General features: G+C 36.6%; 1 protein-coding gene and 2 pseudogenes across 1 annotated transcript; all 3 read left to right on the top strand.

Annotated features, from left to right (window-relative positions):
* The first annotated feature begins 5125 nt into the window (after window positions 1-5125).
* LOC149172406 (putative disease resistance protein At1g61300) lies at window positions 5126-5641 on the top strand. Its single transcript, XM_089426313.1, has one exon. The coding sequence runs from the start codon at window positions 5126-5128 to the stop codon at window positions 5639-5641; it is 516 nt and encodes a 171-aa protein (XP_089282439.1).
* Window positions 5642-6881: 1240 nt separating this feature from the next.
* On the top strand, window positions 6882-8694 carry LOC149172405 (putative E3 ubiquitin-protein ligase XBAT31; annotated as a pseudogene).
* A 1442-nt stretch (window positions 8695-10136) lies between these two features.
* Window positions 10137-11412, top strand: LOC149172404 (putative E3 ubiquitin-protein ligase XBAT31 pseudogene; annotated as a pseudogene).
* Window positions 11413-17156: the final 5744 nt, after the last annotated feature.

Here is a 17156-nt window from a genome sequence, read left to right as displayed (position 1 = left end):
TCATCATATGAACCAACGTTGTCACATAGAAAGGCCTTGACTAAAAACTATATCTCTCCACAAGATCCAAGCACAATACCACTGACTGACCAGCACCATCATCATTATCTCTCAAGGCACATACCCCACCCGGGTGTTCATAGGGTATGTCCTTTTAGTACAATTCTTATCTTGGAATAACACATCCTCAATAAATTTCCTCTTTGACTACTCTTATCTTGGATGCCCTACCACATCCTCAAAGGGTATCTTAGATGGTAGGGCATCAACCATCCATCACTTTCCTTCACGAACCACATCAATAATGTCATCCTTCTCTTTATTGGAAAGTGATCTTCTAGTCCACATCTGGATTCTCTTCATACAACTACCACTTCCAAGTCATGTTTTCTTTCAAGACCTTCCATCCAACCACATGAATGTTAGTTGTAGGTGACATCCATAACTCTCTTTCAATAACCATGTATTAATCTTCCATCCACATCCACAACTCTCTTTAATTTCACTCACAACTCTCTTTTCCTAATGAGAGAAGACTATCATTGAATTAACATTTCTAATTTAACACTATTTCTACTTTCCTCATTGTTACTTGAAAAACTTATATGTGTGTGTATGTGTGTGTGAGCAATTTAAAAATACATTATATATTTATGTCTTTGAAAAGTGAGGAGGGCATGGTTACTTATTTGGTTCATCTTTTATAATTTTACCTATTCTCCCCTTCCCCTAGGTTTGCTTTTGTTTTAACTATTTTTATTCCAAAAATACGCTTACTATATTATGTGAATTAGTGCTTATCATTACATGATCATCAACCCTTAATTTTCTTCCAACTTTCTCTTCTTGATGCCAAAGGTGCCAAGTGGGTTGTGCCTTTTAAGAACTTCCTTTGAAATTTCCAAGGGTTCCACGTTGCTTACCCTTCAAGCATCCATAACTACGAGGGGAAAACTAGGTGCAATGACATAGACCACTGTTATCTTTTGTCACACCCTCTATACCAAGGCTAATGGTGTTAGGGATCAAGGAATATTCCTCGATGCATGTCCCCCAGTAAATATTCATGAGCAATTCAATCTGGAGTCCTCTCTCGCAACATTGTGAGCTTTAAGAGAGAGGTATCCCAATACCTTCCAATCCAAGTCATAACGAGAGTGTTAGTGGGTGGAAGCAGGGACATTGTCCCACCCCTCTCATGAAGTCCCATATTTAAGCTATAGTTCCATAATCCATGTGTGAGTCTTTCTATCAAGAAATTGACCTATCATGTTCGTAAGTATAGAAAAATATTAATTAGAACTTTAAATTCTAGTGTTAATAGTATGCAATCAATCAAACCAAAGGTCATTATTTAAACATATGAAGATGTATCTAGGTGGTCTCCTTCCACACTCAATAATCATTAGTAATATATGCTCATAATATTATCATTGATATAATTACATATGCTAAATTATGATTATGACATAATCACTAACTATATGTAAGAAGCTAGTCCTCAAAATATGTAAACAAGACAACATAATGAATACATCAACATGATTACACATAGCCATCAAAGAGGTTCATTAAATCCATCTTCATAATAAAAAATAGCATCAAATTTGTACAACACAATTATTATCACATCCACTAATAAAAGAAAAATAGGTGGATCCTCAACCTAAGGTCCTCAAAGAATAATGTATGTAATATAAAATTTAGTCAACCAGTGTAGGGAATTACACTCTTTGTTGTTGTAAGTTGGCCTCCCTCGGTCTTCTGACCCTTTTCCTTTGCTAGGTTGGAATTTTTTTACAGTGATTTTTCCTTTTTTTGTGACCCTTCCCTTCATGCTCTTGTGATGTGGAAGCTCCTTGAAGCCTATTCAACCTATTTCCCCCCTCCATAGAGTATAATGTTTCAGCCTCTCAACTCCCTCTTGTATGCCTTGTTAGTGAGCTCGGGTGTGTAGAGGGGAAACTTACTATCAAGAGAGGGTCCATAAGGGCAGGACACAAATGCATCATCATTTGGAGGAAGAAACCACCTGATATTGAGACCTCACCCGATGCCCCATCTAGGAAGAATTGATCTTTGCTAAGGGAGAGGGTTCCACTTGAAGACCTTGCCTCTTAGACACGAAATCCATTGTTGAGTTGGAAGATTGGGTTCCTAATACTGGCCACACTCGGGGAAATTATAATCAATACTTGCAGACAATCAAACTTTACTAGAATATGAAATAGTTGGGTAAAGTTATTTTAGTTTGCATGAGCATTAGATGAATATTCTTCACTATCTCAAGCACCTGTATTAGCACTTGAAAGGCCTAGATCAATGAATGGAGTGCCTAAAGGAGCATCTTAGAATCTTAATCCCACCAGGGGATGATATTTTCATAGTTAGGCTGCTACTACTAAATCAAATCCATTTGCCTCATAGTATATCATGATATTGTCATATTGGTAATTTTCTCCTAATGCTTTCTTTTGGCTAGTTAGGCCCAACACTCTTTGTTGTAAAAATTTAGAACATTCTTCTACTTAGTTACCATTTACCTCTCCTTCAAGAGTTTATTTTTGGTGATGGTCAAGTCTCCCCTGTGAGAGATTGACCTAAGATTTTCCACGATGTTGTGAGAGACCGATTTAAAATTTTTAACATTGTTATATAATTTCCAATTCTATTATCCAAAAAAATATATATAATACTATTATATTTATATTAGATATATTTGTAAGAAGTGTATATAATAGTATTATATTTATATTATATATATTAATATATATGATATTGTTAAAGTATGTTCATAGGATTGGGAATTTCATGAAAAAATAATTGAAACAATTCTTAACGCTTTTTTATTGTTCATTAGTTTTTCTTTTAGCTTTTTCTATCTCAATTGGCTTTTTATTTTTATTTTAACATTTTTTAGTTTTTTAATTTTTTTGTTTTCCAATTCAATTATGCAATAAAACTTTAAATGATATAAAATTAAAATAAAAATTAATAAATTATAAAAATTAAAATACCTTGATATTTTACATTAACAATAAATAAGTATTTATACTCAAAACATAATTAATACAAAGTGAACAAATCGAAGGCTCACTAATAACATTAATATTAGTTTGAAAAACAACTCTACAACCAAACTTATTTATAACATAAAAAAATTATAATTTTATAAAAAAAAATATTATATCAGCTAAATAAGTATTTATACTCAAAATATAATTAATACAAAGTGAACCAATTGAAGGCTCACTAATAACATTAATATTAGTTTGAAAAACAACTCTACAACCAAACTTATCTATAACATAAAAAAATTATGTCAGCGTTTATATTTACAAATAGGTTAGGAAAATTATATATTTAATATTAATATAACTATATTACTGTAATATTTTTTATAATAATAATTTTAAAAAATGGTTGTATTTTTTAATATTATAAATAGTTTATTATTAATTTTTTAATAATAATACTCTTTCAGATATTTATTGTAAAACTTCAAATTAAAATTTAAATAATCATGCGAATAGACATTTCTTTTTGACTTTTTGAAAATGGTCAGACCAACTTTCGTTAACCCTTTTTCGTCTTGTGATAACACTTTTCCCATGGTGTGAGAAAGACATTTGGCCTTGCCTTCAACTGTGTACCTTCCTCCATGCTGCACCATTGTGGTTTCCGAGATATTTGAATTTTCAAGGACAACTCAGACGCTCAACACATAGAGGCAGACCCATTGGCCAATGGGTTAATCGCGCTTACCCTCATAAAATTCAATGACACCAACCCAGAATCCAGGGCCCCTTTCAAAAAGATGATATGGATATATTTATGTATGCCCATAAGGACTTCAATCAATGAACCTCTGACATATCACGTGTGTTCATGACATGTTAAACAATACCCCTAATTTGACTACATATTGAAAAATACCTCTAAAATTCACATTATTTAACCCCCTACTAATATGAACCCAATACACTTTCCCTATTTAAAAACCCCTACTTTCACCAAATAGTGTAGGTACCCATTTTTCATTAACATTTTTTATACCTCTTTATATTTTTTCATTAACTGTGACCCAGTTTTGATACTTTCCAATATAAAAACCCTCTACCTCCTCTATATCACCAAATATATTATGTCATTTTTTCCTCAATAAATATCTCCAATATAAATCCACATGGTATGGTATTTCTCCCTATTAAACCCCACGTGTATGCCTACACCTCTATGTAGAATCTGGAAAAAGATGGAAGTATTCATCTCATTACATGTGTCCCATCGCTTTACCCATTCTACCGCTCTTCCTTTTTCCTCACTCCGACGCTACAGCCCCATTTCCTATGTCCACTTCCTTGTTTTTCATATCCGTAATATGGCCGCTGAGATTGCTACCGAGATTGCCACGTTGTCGGTGAGAAAATTGCAGGTTCCATTATGGAAGTATTCATGCAACAGATTAAGGATATTTATCATTAGGAAGAAAAAGTTTAAGATCTAAAGGAAAATTTGTAGAGTATGAACCTCAATTTGAGCCATGTGTGCACTCGATTCCCGAATCAACAGAGAGTGTTGCCAAATTCTGTAAAAAAATGCATAATGAAAAGGTTAGATGTCGTAAAAAAGGCCAAAGAACTCAGCGTTTGTGTCGAGGAATGACGAAGTCGACGTTTCGGTTGCTGGAATCTTTGCTATCCAAATCTCTCTACATAATCTAGAGAATAGAAGACAAAATTCAATAACCTATTTGAAGGAATTCACAAAGAATTTCAATTTCTTGCCCATATCGAGCAATTTATGTTGGTTGCAGAGGTAGTGCTAGTCCATCCTCAACCTTTGCCAGTCTCCAACTTAGTTGGGTCATATATCAAATCTACGGAGAGGCAACTATAAGAATGGCTTACCCAGTCTCCTCATCCCGTAGTTGGTGTGTGGGGTATGGATGGGATTGGAAAAAATTCCCTGCTCAAACTCATCCATAACAATATCAATAAGGTGAGTCGTATCCTCGATGTCATCATCTGGGTTACTTTTTCTCAGAACTTTGAGGATGAATGATTTTATAATTCCATTGCTAAAGCACTCGATATGAAAGTGGATGAAAAATTTGATAGTAAGGATGGAAGTGTGTACATTTCTTCAAAATAAAAAAATATCTTCTCATTACGACGATGTGTGGGAGCACATTGATTTTGATGAAGTAGGCTTCAGCTTTGGAAATCATTTGGGCAGAAAAGTCCCAATTTCCACTCGCATGAAAAAGGTGATTGCACAAATGGGGGCAAAGAAGTGCTCTTGGGAGATGCAGCCCCTGTCCAATGAGGAAGCATGGGAGTTGTTCAAGAGAAAATCTTTTATAAATGGCCTTGTTGCTCTCGAGACAAATGTAGAAGCTATTGCCAAACAAATTTCCTTGGAATGTAAAGTCTTGTCGTTGGTTGTAAATGCAGTTGGTGCAACGATGGCTTCTAGAGAGACTAAAGAGGAGTGCCATCGTGCCTTAACCCTGATGAGAAATGCAGATCAAAATTTTCAAAGGAACATTGATACAAAATTAAGGTATAGTTATGATGTTTTGTCTAAGGTATTGAAGATTTGTTTTCTCTATTATGTTGCATTTTCTAAGGATGCATAAATTGATGCGAAGAGACCCGTGGAAATTTTGATCATGGAAATTTCATTTCAATTAATATAAACGCCTAAATTTGTGAAAAAAAAATGAAAAAAATGGTTGGTTTGTGTGGATTTTTACTTTGTGTCAAATTATAGATTTAAAATTCATGTGGATGAGGTGAGGATAGGAGTCATTTATGGGGGTTAAAAGCTATCCAAATCATTGTTTTAGTGATAGCATTCCATATGTTGACAGATATTTCTTTCATACAATATTGAAACTAGCCTTAAATCAAATAAGTGTTTAGTGAGACCATCGCATATGTGGATAGATATTTCTTCCATACAATATTCGATCTCACTTAAATTCAATGTAGCATGAATATATATGTTTTAATTTTGAAAAGTTTTCATTTGTATGAAATTTATAACTAATATTAGAGTAGTGTGGAAATTTCATAGTAATTAAAATTTATTCTTTGTAACATCATTTATTATGAACACCTAGGAAATGATAAGAGAAGTGATAATTATGGTCATTTATTTAGTTGTAATTATGTTGATGGGAAATTTTCCCTATAAAATTTCGTCGATTAATGGAATATATATAATTATACCATAAGGTGTTCCTCTATGAAATCAACTCCCCTCTTGTCTTACGTGTCGTACTATGATCCGTTTGATCTATAGTTAGATGATTAAAATGTTTGCCACCATTAATAAAAAAATCTCATTATAACTGAAACAATAACAATTGAAACTTAATCCATTTCTTTTTATTATCGTGGCCTGAGAGGGTTTGGTGTGCAAGAAATGTCTCATTCGACAACTCCACCATGGTATTCCACAGACCGAGATTCTACGCCTTCACTATGGTATTCCACAGACCGAGATTCTACAAGCAACGCGAAAATTTCTCAAGGTTATCTTGTAAGTTATTCGAGACTCTCGATTTAGATTTCTCAGGATTCAAATGCCTGAGAGGTGTTGATAAGGGGCTCAGGGCATTGGGGATTCAACAGGAAAGATTTGGTAATAAACGGGTTAGGCTCTGAGCTGCAGTGTCTCCAATGAACATGCATTCTTCTCTATCATCCAGCAAGGGGATTTGCAAAGGGTGGAGGCTTCTCTCTTGAAAGGAAATTCTGTCAACTTTGTATTTTTGTTGTTTGTGACTGAATAGGAAAGGTTCACACTGCCTCAAGATTTAAACAAACCCACCCTTGTTTGTATGTTTTTTCCCTTACAGATGACCAGGGAGCATGCCTCTACACCTTGCTGCTCGAGGAGGTTGCTTGGATTCTGTGCGAGAATTGTTGCATCTTGATGCCCTGAGTCGCAACAAACAGACTCCTCTCATGATGGCTGCCATGTATGGGAAGGTTTCCTGCATTGAGAGGCTTCTGCAAGCTGGTGCAAATATACTATTGTTTGACTCATTGCATCAGAGAACTTGCTTGCACTATGCTGCAAACTATGGGCACACTAATTGCTTGGAATCCATTCTCTCAGCTGCCTAGTCTACTCCCGTTGCAGACTCTTGGGGATTTTCCTGGTTTGTAAATGCGAGAGATGGGGTTGGAGCCACTTCATTACACCTTGCAGCCCAAATGAAACATGCAGGGGTTGTTCAGTTGCTGTTGAGAAATGGGGCTTTAGTTTGCGCAACCACTGGAGCTCATGGGTAAGAGATAGAGCCATGGGTAAGAGATAGAGACACCTAATTTTGTAATTAGTTTCTTTGTATCATCAAAACCATAGTTGTCACATCTGAAATATTACTCTTCATTTTAATAACATGTGTGACTCTTTCGTGAAAAATGTTTTTTTCTTCAAAATTTGTGCCTAATGGATCTTTCTTTCTTGAACATCATGTGCTCTATCAGAACTTGAAAGAAAATTTTGTCAAGTTTGTATTTTGTTGTTTGTGACTGAATAGGAAAGGTGTCATCTGCCTCAAGATTTAATCAATCCCATCCTTGTTTGCATGTTTCTTCCCTTATAGACGACGAGGAAGCCTCCCTCTACACCTTGCTACTCAAGGAGGTTGCTTGGATTATGTGCGAGAATTGTTGGCTTGGGGTGCTGACTGCATTCAGTGAGATGCATTTGGGTGAGAACTCCCTTAACTCTCTTTGATGGCATAACTTCATTCCTCCAGTTTACTCAAACTTTATTATATGTTTAGTTTGTTACATATAGGACTACTATAATAGGAGATAAAAAGAGAGAATTTACCAAGATATTTTCATAGACTACTGATTAATTTGTTTTACTTGACAGACACATCCATATGTGGTAGCCCTTAAGTACAAACACTCTTCCTGTGCAACCTTACTGAATCCCAGTTTTGCAGAACCATTAGCTTGGCCTACACCATGGAAATTCATAAGTCAACTCAATCTAGAGGCTAAGCTCTTGTTGGAAAAGGCCCTTATGGAGGCCAATTGAGCAAGGGAGAAAAACATTATGTTTGGAGCTGCCTCTTCAGTGTCTTCTTCCACTAATCAAGAAGATAACATTGAAGATAATATTTATGATGTGCGTTCTTTCTTCTAATCTCAAATGTCTATTGATTGGTTGGAACTTGGTAGAATTAAGACACATATCAGACTAAGAAGTTGTATCGGTTATCTGTTTTCTTCAAATATCAAGTGACTATCATTGCAAATGATTAGATGTATTTGTTTGTGCCAATATACAGGCTAGTGAATATGAGGTTTGTTGCATTTGCTTTGATCAATTATGTATCATTGATTTCAGGACTATGGGCATCAAATTTCTGCCCTCTGCACTCTATCACTGTGTTGTCACAATAAACCTAATCCTACCAGAACATATTCTCCTCCTCCATCTTTCCCTTTCTATCACAGTAGAATACAACAACTAGTGCTTTTCCCTCCCAAAGAGAGTTTCACTGACACTGCTTCTTCAAAGACCAACAAGCCAAGACAATCTAAGAGTTTTAGTGAGGGGAGTAGTAGTTTCAAAAGAATCTCAACCAAGGGATCTTTTGGGAAGATAAGTGGAAAAGGGTCTAGAAAAATTGCAAACAATAATGATTGGATGGAATAGAAACCTTGATTTGTGATGCCAAATATACTAGTTGAAATTTCAACCTATGATATGGCATTAGTAGCCAGTCCTTGCACTCCCATACTTATAGATATTGTTGCCAGGATGAAGATCCAACTCCCACTTTTGTCCTTTGCAGAGACAGATCCAACTCTGACATCATATGAATACCCTTATTTTATCTGTATGACCCACAATGATGTTTCTCAGATGGAAGTAATACCGCACATGATCTCTAACAAAACTACTCCAAAGCTATACACATCACTCTTCTCAGTCAACCTTTGAGTGCTAAAATACCTGTTAAACAAAACCGAAATAAAATCTGAGCTAAGAATGGCAAGAAAAATGAAAAGTCAGATTCTACAACAAATACAATTCCTTCACCATCACTATTATTGTAAAGAGGGTACAAGTTATGTGTGTGATATACTCTGGATCAAGGTATCCTATAGTTCCTTTCACTATAGTGGTAACATGACAAGGCTCCCCATCCTCCTCATCAATCCATACCTTTGAAAGACCAAAGTCATTTAAATTGTAATCTAGAAGAGTGTTCGTTATTTTCACATCCTTGTGAATAATCTTTGGGGTCGAATCTACATGCATGTATTCCAATCCTTTGAATAAAAATGGAGATATTGTTATGCATTAATTCCCTTTAAGAGATAAAAGTAGAAATCTACATAAGAAATTGCATGAAAAATATGTTGTTTTCCTTTTGAAGCATAGAGTAGACATCTACCGGTGTTTAATTTTTATAAAGTACATCACAGAAAAGAGGACATGAAAAAACTACCCTGTGTTGCATCTAAAGCTATTTTTACTCTCGTTTTCCAATTTAGTTCTGAAGTTGCGTTAGGACCTGGGAAATGAAATAGAGCCAAAGCTCCCTTTAATTCTTTGATCCTCATTGAATTCTCCACAGTAATTAATTTTGTGGCACGATTTCTTGGTGAAAATTTACCTAAATTCGTTCTACATAGGAGCTGGTATTCTGCATCATGTGCACGCTAATTTTGGATTTTCTGTTTTTAACTAGTTAGTATTTTCACTGGTTACATTGTTTATAGAGGTTTGCAGTTTGACAAAAGAATAATGGAATTTGTAGTATAGTAGCTCATGAGACCTTTGAACTTAAAATAATCCATACTACTTTGGATTTCTTTCTAGTCGTAAGTGGATGTCAAACTATTTGTACATGGAACTTGGCAGATAGATAGTATCATTTTTTATGCATGTTTAGAAACTTGTTGTAGCTGGGTATTTGTTCTTTCAGTGGATTTGTCTTTTGCTGATGCAACAGAGATGGAATACTGATTGATTGATTACACGGTTGGTTTCAAGAGTCCCGAGTTAGATTTTTCAGGATTCAAATGCCTGAGAGGTGTTGATAAGGTGCTCAAAGAATTGGGGATTCAATGGGCAAGATTTGGTAATAAATGGGTCGGGCTCTGAGCTGTAGTGTCTCCAATGAACATGCCTTCTTCTTTGCCATCCAGCAAGGGGATTTGCAAAGGGTGGAGGCTGCTCTTGAGCTAGAGCCGCATTTGATCTAAGAGACCACGGTCTATGAAAAGATGTCTCCATTGCATATTGTTGTTGTAAATGGCCAGATTGATGTCGTGTCATATCTATTGGACCGAAATTTGCATCTTGATGACTTGAGTCACAAAAAATAGACTCCTCTCATGATGGTCGCCATGTATGGGAAGGTTTCCTATATTGAGAGGCTTCCGCAATTTGGTGCAAATGTACTATTGTTTGACTCGTTGCATCAGAGAACTTGCTTGAACTATGTTGCAAACTATGGGCACACTAATTGCTTGGAAGCCATTCTCTCAGCTACCCAGTCTACTCCTGTTGCAGACTCTTGGGGATTTGCTTAGTTTGTAAATGCAAGAGATGGGGTTGGAGCCACTTCATTACACCTTGTGGCCCGAATGAAACATGGAGGGGTTGTTTAGTTTTTGTTGAGAAATGGGACTTTAGTTTTCCCAACCACTAGAGCTCATGGATGACCAGGGATAACGCCTCTACACCTTGTTTCTCGAGGAGGCTGTTTGGATTCTGTGTAAGAATTGTTGGCTTGGGGTGTTGACTGCATTCATCGATGTGTCTGAATGCATCCATATGTGATAGCCCTTAAGTACAAAAACTCTACCTGTGCATCCTTACTGACTCCCAGTTCTGCAGAACCATTGGTTTGGCCTACACCATGGAAATTCATAATCAACTCAATCTAGAGGCTAAGCTCTTGTTAGAAAAGGCCCTTATGGAGGCCAATCGAGCCAGGGAGAAAAGCATTCTGTTTGGAGCTGCCTCTTCAGTGTCTTCTTCCACTGATCAAGAAGATGACATTGAAGATAATATTTCTAATGCTAGTGAATATGAGGTTTGTTGCATTTGCTTTGATCAATTGTGTACCATTGAAGTTTAGGATTGTGGGCATCAAATGTGTGCCCTCTACACTCTAACACTGTGTTGTCACAATAAACCTAATCCTACCACAACATATTCTCCTCCTCTAGCTTGCCCTTTCTGTCGTAGTAGCATAGCACAACTAGTGGTTGTCCCTCCCAAAGACAATCTAAGAGATTTAGTGAGGGTAGCAGCAATTTCAAAGGAGTCTCAACTAAGAGATATTTTGGGAAGATAAGTGGAAAAGGGTCTGGAAAAACTGCGAACAACAATGATTGGACGGAACATAAACCTTGATTTGCGATATCCAATATACCAATTGAAATTTCAACCTATGCTATGGCATTACTGGTCAGTCCTTGCACTCCCATCCTTATAGATATTGCTGCGAGGATGAAACATAAATATTTCCAAAATGGATTTCGAAGCCTATAATTTGACGCTTATTCATTCAGGAACCAAATCTCGTTTGACTGCAAATAGAGAAAATGATCAGAGCTTGTCGCATGAGCCAAGTTTTGGTTCTATAGCTTGAGGGTTGCTTGATGTATGAAAGGGTTGTTTAGTAATTGTTACCAAGGTAGATGAATTGAATCTAAGGGAAGTTGTTTAGGATCCAGAGTTCAAACAAGAAATATGCAGGCAATATTTCAATGATGACCCTGATTTGTCTGGTACTAGATTTGCCTCCAACATTTTCATATAGTAAATTTCTATACAATCAAAAACATAAACAACATTGGAGATTTCTTGATTCCCACCACCAATGCCATATCCTCTAGCTATATGCATGGCCTCGTCCACAATTTCCATTCTTCTTTACTACTCTTACTTATTCTACTGCCTTACGACGTTTCTTTTGCAACATCAAATGCAATTGTTAATTTTTAATCATATATATATTAAATTTTAAAACTAAAATACAACTTTTTCAACCTAAAAAAACTACCCTAAAAGATACAAAACAAAAAAACTTAAATTTAAAACCAAAATACAACTTCTTCCACTAAAAAAACCTACCTACATCTCCTTGAGAGACAATCACTAGTTTTAAATTTTACATAATATAAAAGTCCATATCACATTACATTACATGGTTGTCACAATCGGTCTTTTGGCAAGGTTACCCACCATCATCATTACAACCACTTTACTCGGGTAATCAACGTGACCTTAATCATGACAGCCCCACTTTTTCGTAGAGGCAATCTTATCTAATCCAATTTGAAAAAGTTTTATTACAAAAACAGCGTATAATTAGGGACATCATATGGATGTTGAGTAATCAACATGACCTTAATCATGACAGCCCCACTTTTTCGTAGAGGCAATCTTATCTAATCCAATTTGAAAAAGTTTTATTACAAAAACAGCGTATAATTAGGGACATCATAGGGATGTTGATGGAAAGAGTCAAGAAAGCACAACAGTAACTAACGTAGATTGAGAAATGATGTTAATCTACGGAGAGTTGCTTTGGTCGATTCCTTCGGCTACATAAAATATGTGAGCATCTGGACTATCTCGCTCATGGTAGGTCTACCGACTGGGTGTTCATTGATGCACAGCAGTGCCACGAAGGTTAGGTGCATGGCTTCTTGAATAGGGACACTGCTGAGCCTGGGATCTATAATCTTTGTGACTTCTTCTCTTTTCCAATTGGTCATCTTTTTCACCCACCCTGTTAAGTTCATGCCTTCTTCAAATTCATAGTCACCCACTGCCCTTTTACCCGTAATCAGCTCAAGCAAAACCACTCCGAAGCTGTATACGTCGCTCTTCTCGTCCACTTTCAGACTGTACACGTACTCTGTTAATTCAATAATTGACATTAAGTTGAACGTTAGATGCAGAAACAAATTTAAAGTGAACAAACAACGGTTTGCGTTTATGTTTTTGAGGATTTGGTTGATATTTTTCACAGTTTTCTACCATATTCTAATTAATTTATGTACGGTAAAACTGTTAGGGCACACTATATTAAAATTTGTGATGGACAACAATATTATTAGTTCACAAGTTCGAAAAGATTGATACAACAATTTACCAGGAGCTATGTAGCCAAAGGATCCTGGGATTGAGGTCGTGCGCTCCGAGGTACCAGAATGATGCAAGAATTTAGCCAAGCCAAAATCTGCAACATGTACTTCAAAGTTGGAGTCCAGAAGAATGTTATTGGATTTGAAGTCGCGATGAATGATAAGCGGCCGACAATCATGGTGAAGATAGCACAACCCCTTGGCCGCCTCCACTGCAATTTTGTATCTCTTATCCCAATCCAGATACCCTCCATTGTTTCCATGAAGCAGCTCTCCTACGCTTCCATTAGGCATGTAATCATACACCAGAAGATTGGTGTCATGGTTGGAGCAACACGCCAGCAATCTAACTATATGCCGATGGCGGATATTTCCCAGAGTCCTGACTTCTGAAGAGAAACCATGATCGTTTGAACAGCCATTGAAGGTGCCAGTCTTTATCAGTTTCTTGACTGCAATTTGCTCACCATCAGGCATTATGCCTCTATACACAACTCCTGCTCCTCCTTTGCCGATGGCATTCTCTTCTTTTATGCATCTCAAAACCTCCTCAGTAGCAAAGTTTACTTTCTGGAAGGTCACCATTTTCCACGACGACATGTCCTCGCCTTCTTTCTTTTCTCCGCCAACGGTTCTTGCCTTTTTGATTGCTCGATATGCCAACATCAGTGAGCAGATGATGAGAAGTCCAAGCGCTAAGACAGCTAAGAGAACTACAACGACGATGTATGTTGACCAGCTAGAACGGCGCGGAGCTACGCCCAAATTTGGATTACCACTTGTATTGACAAAATAAAACAGACTACTGTCTGGAACAAGGCCTGAAAAGTTGTTGTCTGAGAAATCCGCGGATATCATCCACTTGAATGCCGGAATGCTACCGCTCAGCTGATTTTTAGAGACGTTTAGATAGTAGAGATCATTGTTCATCTTCGCGATTTCCACGGGAATGGGACCGCTTAACTCATTCTGGCTAAGATCAATGGATTGCAGTGAATTACAGTTGCTAATTTCCCTAGGAATCGTACCATTAAACCTGTTATTACTGAAATCGATCTTTACAATACTCTTTAGCCGGCCAATCTCTGTTGGAATAATACCTGTCAATTGGTTTTTGGATACGCTTAGAAAGTTGAGATCGCTCATCACGGTCATTTCTACCGGAATGGGCCCAGTGAACTCATTCTGGCTAAGATCAATGGATTGCAGTGAATTACAGTTGCTAATCTCCCTAGGAATCGTACCATTAAACCTGTTATTACTGAAATCGATCTTTACAATACTCTTTAGCCGGCCAATCTCTGTTGGAATAATACCTGTCAATTGGTTTTTGGATACGCTTAGAAAGTTGAGATCGCTCATCACGGTCATTTCTACCGGAATGGGCCCAGTGAACTCATTCTGGCTAAGATCAATGAATTGAAGTAAATGGCAGTTGCCAATCTCCATAGGAATCATACCATTAAACCTGTTTTCGCTGAAATCAATCGTAGAAATATTCTTCAGTCGGCCAATTTCTGGTGGAACATTACCCGTTAATCGATTTCCATGGATGAGAAGCGTCCGCAAAGCAGATAATTTACCTATGGAAGAAGGAAGAGAGCCGCTCAAACGATTATTGGAAATATCAAGCCGCAATAGCATGGAGGATACAGCATTAATTTGCTCCGATATGCTCCCACTCAGATAATTGTTCTGCAGTTGGATCACAGTCAGCATGGGTAAGTACAGTAAGCCTGCAGGGATCGAACCATTCAAATAATTTTTCTGCATGAGGACCATATGCAGAGAATTACATTTGCCCAAGGAATCAGGAATAGGGCCGAAGAATAAATTATTTTCTACTGTCAAATTCTCTAGCTTTCCACCCTTACAGAGATTCTGAGGGATGGGACCGGTCAGTTTGTTGTAAGAAATGTCCATTTCCACTAATTGTCCACTTACGCCCAGTTGCTGAGGCACCTGGCCTGTGAAATTGTTCCCCCAAAGGTTCAAATACTCCAAATATGGCAAATCACCAATGAAAGGTGGAATCTCGCCATGTAGTATGTTCGAGAACAGATACAGCTCTTTTAACTCTTTTAGCTCCGAGAGTTGCATGGGTATTTGTCCAGAGAGAGAGTTATTGGACAGATCCATGCATCTTAAGCTCGTAAGATTACCCAGTTCGGGGGGAATACGGCCAGTGATGCTATTATCATATAAATACATTGCAGCTAGATTTTTCAGACCACCAAGCTGAGAAGGAAGAGCACCAGTAAGACCACAACCAGACATATCGAGTTCCACAAGCTTGCTCAAATTTCCTATCTCGGCAGGAATATCTCCATCGAATACATTGTAATAGCCTAAATAAAGTTTTTTCAAGTTCACAAGATTGCCAAGCTCTCTTGGTATTCTTCCACCAAAACTATTTCCATACAATGAAAGATATTCTAAATTTGTCAACTTCCCATACTCACCACGAATGCTGCCGGAAAAGAAATTTCCTCCCAGCTCAAGATGGTTGAGCTTAGCTAGATAGCTCACATTCAATGGCAATGCCCCTGACAAATTGTTGTAAAAGACATCAAGGACCTCTAGGTTCCTCATGTTTGATATGTTGGAGGGGAGGCTTCCAGTGAGAAAGTTATTAGAGATGTTGAGGAAGCGGAGGGCTTGCAGATTTGTGACCTCACTAGGGAATGGTCCGGAAATATTCATGTAGGAGAGATGTAGAGCCACTACATGGCCAACATGGTCACATTGGACGCCAGTCCACGAGCAATAGGTGGCGTGATTGGAAACACTCCAGGTATCTAACAGATGACTAGAATCGACCATTCCCGCTTTCATTGAAATCAGCACTCTGGCATCTCCATGGAATGAGGAATTGATAATCATAGCAGATGATGGGTATAGAAAAATGGAAATAAGGAAAACCGTGGCGACCTTTTGCTTCTTCATGTGGTAAAGAATGAATCTATGTTGACAACACAACACTCTGATTGTCGCAATGGAACAGTTCTCACAACTACAATTATGGAACTACTCTCAGTTACCATGCACAGGGATTACTCCAAGATGCCAATGATTGCAGAAACTACTCTCAATTACCATGCACACGGATTACTCCAAGAGCCAATAATTGAAGAAATAGGGGATGAGACCACTTAATATAAACAATCTCAGAGTACTGTATTTAATCCACACAAACAAACAAACAGCAATGGGAATGGGTAGTAAGCCAATATTGGAACAGGAAAGTAAGTCAAAGGGAACAGCGAAGTCAATAGTTGATCTATTGGTTACTAAGCCAATATTGGAACAGGAAAGTAAGTCAAAGCCGAACTGTGAAGTCAATAATTGATTTATTTTTTCAAGATTACATATCACTTTATTCTTATATAATGGACGAGATTTGAAGATAATTAACAAATCATTTATTTATTACATTGCATATGAGAATGAAAAGTATACATAAAATAAATGTTAACAAAAATAATTCGTTTTCAGTCTTTTGTTGGCAAATGGTCAAATGGAGAGCACGAAAAAAAATGAGGCGTAAAGCCAACTTTTTTGGCGATCGTTTCGCGTACTGTTTACTACAAAGTTTTCGGAGAGCACCAAAATGAACCGTTCAACCTAATTTCCTTTAGCGAGCTTTTCGTGTACAGTTTTGGGGCAATTAATTCACTTTTTATCTAATTTTTGTAATGTAAATAATAAACACGATACATTTAATTTATAGCTTTTTTATTTTATCTACTAAATAGAAATAATATAATATTCAATAAATAAAATAAGAAAATTATTAAATTTTATTTTATTTTATTATATAAAAATAATATGATATTCAATAAGCAAAATAGAAAAATACTAAATTCAGATTTATTTTATCACGAGTGTTTAATATTTAAGCCATACAATATCAATAATAAATATATATATATATATATATATTTTAAATTAAATTTATTTTAACTTTAAAATTTATTGATCAAATCTCTTTTACTTAAAAAA

Source organism: Pinus tabuliformis, chromosome 4_2 (assembly GCF_031772625.1).
Source record: "Pinus tabuliformis cultivar Carrire ecotype Pingquan chromosome 4_2, CPIR1, whole genome shotgun sequence".
In the NCBI taxonomy this organism is placed as follows: domain Eukaryota; kingdom Viridiplantae; phylum Streptophyta; class Pinopsida; order Pinales; family Pinaceae; genus Pinus; species Pinus tabuliformis.
The sequence above is the reverse complement of the archived record's forward strand: the minus strand, read 5'-3'. Positions and strand labels throughout refer to the sequence as shown.